General features: G+C 29.8%; 1 protein-coding gene across 1 annotated transcript; it reads right to left on the bottom strand.

The window, feature by feature from the left end:
• Positions 1-840: 840 nt before the first annotated feature.
• LOC109339809 (F-box/kelch-repeat protein At3g61590-like) lies at positions 841-3957 on the bottom strand. The gene is made up of 2 exons (XM_019577327.1): positions 3582-3957; positions 841-2248 (listed from the first exon to the last, which is right to left on the bottom strand). The coding sequence occupies exons 1-2, from the start codon at positions 3626-3628 to the stop codon at positions 1012-1014; spliced, it is 1284 nt and encodes a 427-aa protein (XP_019432872.1). The 5' UTR covers positions 3629-3957; the 3' UTR covers positions 841-1011.
• Between the last annotated feature and the right edge of the window lie 5189 nt (positions 3958-9146).

Raw genomic sequence — 9146 nt, 5'->3', positions numbered from 1 at the left:
TATAGTTATCAACGTATTATTTTGACCACTTCAATATAATATTATAGCAGGAAAGCTTCAAGTTATCTTTAGTTTATTTTCTTTTTTCATTAGGAAATTTAATTTTTTGAAATTAATTGATAATAATTTTAAATAAAAAATATATTACGTGTCAAATTTTCTTATTGAAAATAATATTATACTTAGGAAGTATCAAATCTAATTTGTTAGAGTCTAAAAGGATTTTTTTTAAGTTTATTAAGCATGCTTAGCATTTTCATAATTCCATGGGTTGAAATCAACTTTAAGTCCCAAAACATATTTGAAAAAAGATAAACAGTTTGATAATTTAAAAAAAAAATCAATTTTATTTTCAAATACTATTACTTATATAATACTTTCAAATAATTATTAAATTTACTCTTCTCTATTATAACATACTATTACTAATAACATATTATCATTTTCACCACTTCGATACAAAGTTATATAGGTGGATATTCAAATTATATTTGACATTTTTGTCCTTTTTCACCTGGAAATTTAATTTTTGGAAATCAAAATAGTAACAATTTTAAATAAAAATAAAATTGATAACAATTTTCCTTATTGACAATTGTATTATATTTGGGAACTATCAAAAGTATATTTTGAAACTCCTTAACTATTTTTTCAAGTATATGTAGTATGCGTTTCATTTTCAAAATTCAATCTGTTGAAAATGTCTAAAATTTAGTCTAAGAAAAGAGGGAAAGGTAGTGATTCAGTGATTCTTATCAGAGGAAATGCATAAATGGAGAGAAATAGAAAAGGTAAAAAGGTAAAAAACTAAAAAAATTTATCTTTAGTATTTTCAAATGCTATTAATAATAAATATTCCAGTATCCATGAAGAAGAAGATATATCCGCAACTACATTTGGTATAGACTGATGAGAGTTTAAAACATTGAAAGCATATTAAACTTTAGCTTAAATAATAACTTAACACACAAGTCACAATAGTAGTTGTTAAAATTGTATTGAAAGAAAGAACTATAGAGCAATTTCAAGCCTAGGTTCAAAGCAAAAACCAGTGAAGAGTTGCAATTGGAACTTTTTTGTGACAGGGCACTTCTGTGACCACTTCCAATGTTTATGATTCATGTCGAAAATCAGAAGTGCTGGAGCTCCATAACTCTGAATATAAATTAGATCGCCTGCGCCACGGCTCGCAAAAACATCATCTAATTCTCCAAAGCCTTGGAAGAATTTGTGGGGCATTTTAGCAATCTCTTCCCACTTTTTACCATTTAGAATCCAGATACCAATCCCTTTAATTATGTCAGGTCGGTCTGCTTTGCCGAGTCCTCCCACCATTACAAGCTTCTCCTTCATATTCATAAGACGGCCACATGTTAGAGAACATGGTACTTGAATAAAGCTCCTCGCTAAGCGGGCTTGAGAAGAACGGTTCGACACGTTGTATGCAACTAGAGCATGGCGATTTTCTGGTAGACCACCCCCGGTTGAGTAAACTAGAAAGTATAACACCCCATTGCATATCACACTCTCATCACCGCCTCTCCAACCCATCAAAACCTCAGTTATAGACGTCCCCCAGGTTACTTTCTCGGAGTCATATATATGAATCGAGATATCCCACTGGAAAAAGTTTCCAGGGACTTGTTTCGATTTCACAATTGCTACAGTATAACTCTGAGATTCCCTGTAAAAAGAGATCGCTAATGCGCTATAATCAGAAATTTTCAAACCTGGTGGCTCCATGAGCTTCCTCCAGGTTCTGGTAACAGGGTTGCATACACATAATTCACTTCTGCTGTCATTGTCCATGAAGCAAACCATACCGCACGATGACGCAATGAACCAATTAGAAGTGCCAATGAATGGAAGTTCTATGCTGTACCATTTGCGAAGGACAGGATCATATGCATAACCGATTGGTTCATCAGAGCTAGTAAACATAAAATACCAAGGCTTCTGTGGCGGAACATATGAAATGTTCCATAAAAAACTCTTGGAAGTAACAATCCTGTGCCATCTTTTACACACACAACCGGCTCTGAAAATGCTTGCGATGGGAAGACAAGCTAGGATGAGTTCCAACAAGTCATCGGGTAAATTTACATCTACAGAAATAGCAGTTGCTTCTTCGTCACCTTCTTCACCGAGTTCTGAAATTGAATCAAACTCCTCAGTCTCCCTCAGTGTGGCATTGTCATAGTGGCTGATCCAGGATGGTTCTCCCGCCATAGGAGTTGAAAGGAACAACCTAATGCGTATATTAAAAAACCATGAAAAGAAGCAATACAAAGCTGATTATTATAGCATCCTAACACCAAATAAAAACAATATATAGGGATTTTATCACCTTAAAATATACGAGATCATGAATATATACTATCTTTTCATGTTCAACGCCTTATTACAAATGAAAAACCATTTTAGATAATGTAACTAATAGAACCATAGGAAGAACATAAACAAGATTGAATGAGCAAAAAACACAATAGAAAACTTCCCTGCACAGGGTGAATGACAAAGGATCGCAGAATAAAATACAAGAACAGAACAAGACACATAGAAGAATTTGTCCCCTTTTCAGAAAGTAATTACAATATGAATTCTCAACCGGGTGACAGGACCAATTAAAAGGAGGCATAGCCATCGATTTCAATATTTCATAAACCTATATGTCGAGGGAATATGTACATTGTACACAGCAATTACTAAAGTATAAAATCTGGCTTTTCCTACATGCTACCATGGAAGATCTTAAAAAGGATTTGTATTTTACAACGCAAAATGCTGATAAAATACCGAACATTATAGCCAAATCCCACAGGAGAAATAATAGGAATCATATGTTATTTTGAAACAAAAGTTGCTAATATGTTGCATAACACATTAGTCATAATTGCAACTATATAGTTAATTACATGTTGCCAGGTAAAGCAAAGCACCATATTAATGGAATATAGAAGCCATACAACACATGTCATGAAAGAATTTCGAAAACAACTAATGAGTACACTCAAAATCTTGATGCTTCAATGTTAGCCCACGGATTTGGTGTCGAATTAAAAAAAAACTAAGAAGTCATAAACAAACACCAGTCATAACATGTGAATTCTTTTTGCTTTAGAGAAGAATACATCAAAATTTCAATGCAAATGAAAAGGAAAAGCTTCAAATACCTCAGAAACAGAACAAGCATTGCAACTAGCTGATTCCACACAAGCATTTATCAGATAGAGAAAATGGTGCTAAAGCAACATTTCTTTAAACTAACACTTTTCAATAAAGTCTGTTAATACAAAAACAATGTCTTTTACTCTTTTTCTGCACAAAGAAACAACATTTGATAGAAAGCAACTCTCCATAATCTTTTAGCATCAAGCCCTAGGAAGGGGTTGGCATGACTCAAACAAAAAATCAAACAGGACTAAGAAGATTAAAATCAAATGGTGAAATATCCATTAACCAACACTAATTACTTAGATGCAATCCCAAGCTGATATCAAAATTCTAAAAAAACAATATAAAATAACACATAGAGATCAATGAAGACATAGATGCAGTAACAAAATATTAAAAAAAGTAACCTTTTAAAGGAGAGATTTTTAGAATTGAAAGATGAACCCCATGTCATGAAGATTGATGATACTATGATTGAGAGGCTCCATCAGTGTGACTAAGCAAAAGGGTGTGTGTGAAAACAAATGGGGGGAAGAAAGGAAGAACCTTTAGCAGCTGCAATCAAATAAGTGGAATATATATATATAGAGAGAGAGAGTTTCAAAATGAAGGATTGAAGTTTAGGGGAAGAAGAAGATGGTGATATTCATTGAAATGGAAGAAGAATGAAAAGAGTTGGTGTAGATTTGGTTAATAAACAAAGCGAAGCAACAAAAACAGTGAAGAGAGAGAGAAAGTAAGAGAAGGAGAGGAGAGAGAAGAGTTTTGTGTTTCTTTTTTGAAACAACAAAAACGACAGGCAGCAGGTAAATGAAGTGAGGACGTGGTTTTTCTATTGGAACATCGGTTAGAAGATCACACAATGTTAGGGTTTTTTTGTTTGGTTTGCCACGTAGATTTCACACCGGAGGTAATCATGTAATCACGTTCAAGTCGAAAACATTCATAGATATATGAAATTAACTCTCTAAGCAGACATTTTTTTCATCTACAAAACTCAAACCCAAAACTTAAGGGTTTATAAACTATATTTTATCTAGAATGTGGATTATGAGTGATTTATATATTCATTCATTCAACATTCATTTATTTTTTAATAGTGATTTAAAAATAAATAATATATTTATAATATATAAAATTCTTATATTATAGGTATATATATTATTTAATAAATGATGAATATAAATATAAATATTTTGTATCAATTATTTAATATTTTTAATATATTAGAATTGTTTTCTCGATTGAGGGCCTCTTGTGTCATATGTACAATTTCCTTTATAATTTAGTTAGGTGTTAGACACTATTAATTTAAAAATAATATTTCTGTTTACAAGACACATTCTTTAAGATTTCGGTGTTGTTTTATAAAACATTTTATATTACTTAGGCAACATTTATTGTTTGAATATAATATTTATATATTATCACTTTCAATATTTATATAAATCACTACCGTTAGTTATATTTCTTATACACTAAAAGAATTTAAGAGTTATTCGGGTAATAAAACAAATGCTGAAATTTGGGAGAAGACAAACTTTTTATGGTGAATTAGTGTCCCAATCGATTTAAGATTGAATAAAAATGGTTCGAACCCATTTGAGGGGATTTTTATGTGGTTCAGTTGATTCAATCAAATATTCATGGACATTCCCTCATATTTAAGAAAAGAACTTTAAGTCTTTAACTTTGCTTATTTTTAATAAAGCAGCAATATGTTAGGTGTCCCATTAACTAATAATACACTTTCTTTTTCTTGTATCCAAAATACTTTTGAATCTAGTTATGTTCCATAGTAAAAAAATATTGTATTGCACTCATATTGTTAAACCTAATGACCTTGGATCGAATTGAACAACTACCTAATGAATTTTAGAACTTTTAGATGTTAATATCTTGACTAACATCACTTGCATTAATTTGAAATATATAATTTTCAGGTTTTATCTCTTTTTATATTTTAATGTTCTTTCAAAACAAAACAAAAAGGAACTAAGATAACTAATAATTAAGGTGTACTCCTAATGCTAAATTAAAACTTTCTTAACCTAAACAACAATTTTATAAAATTACAAATGTTGTCTAAATAAAGGATATTGTGTGTCATCAAAACATCTATTGTATTATATTTCAAAAATAATAAAAATAAATAAATAACAACTCATGCACTCACCGTCTTAAAAACTAGTATAATGCAATGGAGATATGAATTCTCCTATCCTGTGCAAAAGAAAATCTTTCATTTTTTTAATGTTATCCAATTTCAGACGTTTTTTTATCATAGAAAGCAATTAGGCTAAAATATACTCGATATGCGTTAAGTATTGTCAATCTCATATATATTTACGTACCAAAATTAGATTTAAAATTCATGTTTTAATATGAATAATATATGGCTCAAATCATTGAAGAATAAAGTTTAAGATATAAATATTTGTTGTTTGAAGATAGGTACTTTCTTGTTTGTTTTCTAAGAGATTAAGATGTTTCAAGATGGAGGGTACAATTCTTAGGAGCGACACTTATTAGGAGAGCAGCCATAAATTTTGAAATGATTAATTACTTAATTAAAAAGGTAAAAAAATATGTTTGATAGTACAAAAAAAGTTAAAAAGTAAACATTATATCTTGTCATTAATATTGTTTGTTAGCAATTATGTACATCAATATTGTTCCTCAGCTGAATAATTCCACCTGAGCTATACAATTTACAGAAATGAATTTATTAATTATATTAGCAATGTAATTTTTATATATGACAGGAATAAGACACTTAATTTATTGTATAAAAGCAGCCTCCTCAATATTATCTTAAATTCCATTAGCACTTCATTTTATTCTCCCATTTGCCCTTCTCCTTTTTGGAAAATATGATAATTCCTCACCCTTTTTTCCAATATTATTTTTCATTTACACTTTATAGAAATTGATATTAATATGAAATAGAGTCCAACTCTTCTCCAATACTGAAGATGTCATTGCATAGATCAGATTCGAACGTACAGCAACTCAAACATTCAAATTTTTTTTTTGAATTAAATATTTTTAAAAATTGTCTCCCTCATATTCCCATGGGGAGGAATCCATTTCATAAGGGTGACAAAAGTGATATGAAATATCATATCATTCTCTTCCTTCATCAACATCTTTCTTTGACTTTCACTAATGATTATATTTTCTGAGTAATTGGTCAAAAGTTTGTGACAATTAAGTTTTATGCATTTCAACCTTAAGATTAAGGTGTATTGTGAACATATGTTTAGATCTTGAGATTGTTAAGAATAACACTTTTGTACCTATTGTTTATTTGCATGCATCTAGAATACAGCTATGCTATATACAATACAACTTAAGTTGAATAATTGAATACAGACAAACATTCCATGTGATAGTGGGGGCGGTTGAAAACTTAACAAATTATAGGATGAAACATGTGTTTATTCCAAGGTAGTTAATGAAGTTAAAAAAAATTTAGAGAAAAAGATACATACACTAATAATATATGAATTTTATACATTATTATTATATCATCTACCATTGATATTTAATTATTATTGACTTTTCAAAAAAATAATTCAAATGAATAGTAGATAATATAATGCATGTACATAAATACATAAATTTTGTACTCTTTTTTTTTAATGAAGTGATCATGCATTTCAAAAGATATATAGTAAATCTTTAAAATATAGATATTTAAAGAAAAAAACATAAGTATGATAATCGTATTTACTTGAAGTCTATGGAATTTGAGGTTGAGTTTCGATCGGTCCATAAGGGTTGCTGAAGGTGATGTCTTTTATCTTGAACTCCATGTGTGATGACTTCTCTGCTATAAAGATGAACACATATTTTCGAAGGTATTTCAATTGTGTAATGCTACTCATTAGACTAAAAATCATAAAATTAGGTTAAGATAGTGTAGTATATTAGGTGAAGAATTAGGTTGAGATGTGGGAATATTTGGTTTGGACCTTTTAACTCATGTATGATTGAGTAGTATTGGAGTTGAGTATAGTTTACCTCTATTGTTGGTTAAGATTATGTGTAGTATTTGTTCTATCTTATTATTCATATATATAGTCGCATGTGCATTAAGGAATAAGGATAGAGAGGAAAATGAGAAGAAAATAATTTCATTAATTTTAAATCAAAAAGATGTGTGTCATTGCCACAAAGTTACTAGGTCATAAGTGCAGTTCCCCTTAAGTTTCTATTATTTTCTAATAATTATTTTTCCCTTCATGATTTGTACTATCAAAAATATTATCCTATGATAAAAAACTAATTTATTTTGGAGTACGTGCTATCACTGATTGCTACTAGGATTTGGACATAATGTTAATTAAATTAAGGAAGAAAAAAGTAATTGAAAAGATGTAGTGTAGTGACCCTTGGGCAGAAGGAATGGGTGAAAAAGAAGTAGATAGTGGCACTACCACTATAGCTGAATTGATGACTCTTTCCACCCAAGCCACAATAAGTCAGGCCTCACTTCTTATAGTTTATTGAAAAATATTAAAGTGTGAAACTCTACACTGTGCCATGGCTACTTTTTGAATAAGCTATTTTGACTTTAGAATTAGTGATGAAGTGGCACAGCAGGCAAAAAGTATTTTAATTGAAATCATGGAATGGAAATGAAGGCTTTGTGGCTTTGTCATTGGTTAGGTTGGTTTTAGATGGTGACAGACTTAATTTGTTTGGTTTATGGAAGAAAATAAGAACAAAGAAGATAAAAAGAAAGAGTATAAGTAATGAAAACAATACGAGAAAATGAGTTGATTGTAAGAGTTATTTAGTTTGAAAGAAACACAAAAGAATTACAAGAGAGAAAAATGTTTTATTAATAGATAACTTTACCTTTTATAGATAACAATGAACATATAATAAAGATTCTAGCCTTTCGTTTTATTTTAGAGAAGAAACAAAAAGTTGATGGATCTCACCATTTCTATTTTCTTTCTTTTCGCATTCTCTTCTAAATGAGAGAAATAAATTCATTCTCCTTAAACTCTATTTTTCATTCTCTTTCTACTCTACCAAAAAATGTTTCATTAAATAATAGTTAGAGACAAAAATTTCACCTTAAAATTATAATTTAGTACTTATGTTTTATTTATTTATAATTTTATATTTTCTAATTCAAATTAAATTTTATTCTAATGGTGCAACTCTACCATTTGTTCTTAAATTGATTCCAAATAGTCATCGTATGTTTTGTCTATCAAATTAGTTTATTTTCTAAATTTGGTTGATCCATTTTTTCTCACCTTTTCTCTTTATTCTCCTATCGGCGATGAACTTTTTTGATGTTGTTATTAAATGTTGACATGTTCATTGGTTTGTTGTTGTGGCCTCAAAACAACTTCATTTTGGACATCTCCCTCTACATCATATTTTTCCTTAAGACATTTTGTAACATCAAACCAATCACAACTATTGTTGGACTTGTTTTATTCTCACATCATCAAGGAGTAGCAACATAGGCCAATATGACGAAAACATGTTATTTGAGTAGCGAAATTAACATCGCTTTGGGTCTTCTCATTGTTGCATTTTCATGCTCCTCAACATGTAAGTCCAACCACCACCCATGTCAAGGTAGCGACACTCATAGGAATGAGCTATTAGTTTTCATTCTCATTCTCCAACCTTATGTGAATTAAGATCAAAATAAATTTGCATAAGTTGTAGACCTTTATCCATAATTTAGAGTTTAATGGAATATTTTATAACTTTATTAAAAAATGAATTTTAGAAAAATAAATCATTATTCATTCCTTTAATTTGCTGATGGTGTGAAAGGAAGAAATTAATGCTGGTTCATGGTGACACTGAGGACATGGTGGTAGCACTGATTGAGGCAGTGATAGATCTAAGATCCACAGTGTGTAACACATTAAAAATGAAAATATAAATATCAAAATTTAAATTATTTAATCAAAATATTAACTTTTATATATATA

This window comes from Lupinus angustifolius, unplaced genomic scaffold (assembly GCF_001865875.1).
Source record: "Lupinus angustifolius cultivar Tanjil unplaced genomic scaffold, LupAngTanjil_v1.0 Scaffold_113_38, whole genome shotgun sequence".
Taxonomy (NCBI): domain Eukaryota; kingdom Viridiplantae; phylum Streptophyta; class Magnoliopsida; order Fabales; family Fabaceae; genus Lupinus; species Lupinus angustifolius.
Note: the sequence above shows the minus strand (reverse complement) of the source record. Positions and strands in the feature narration are given on the sequence as shown.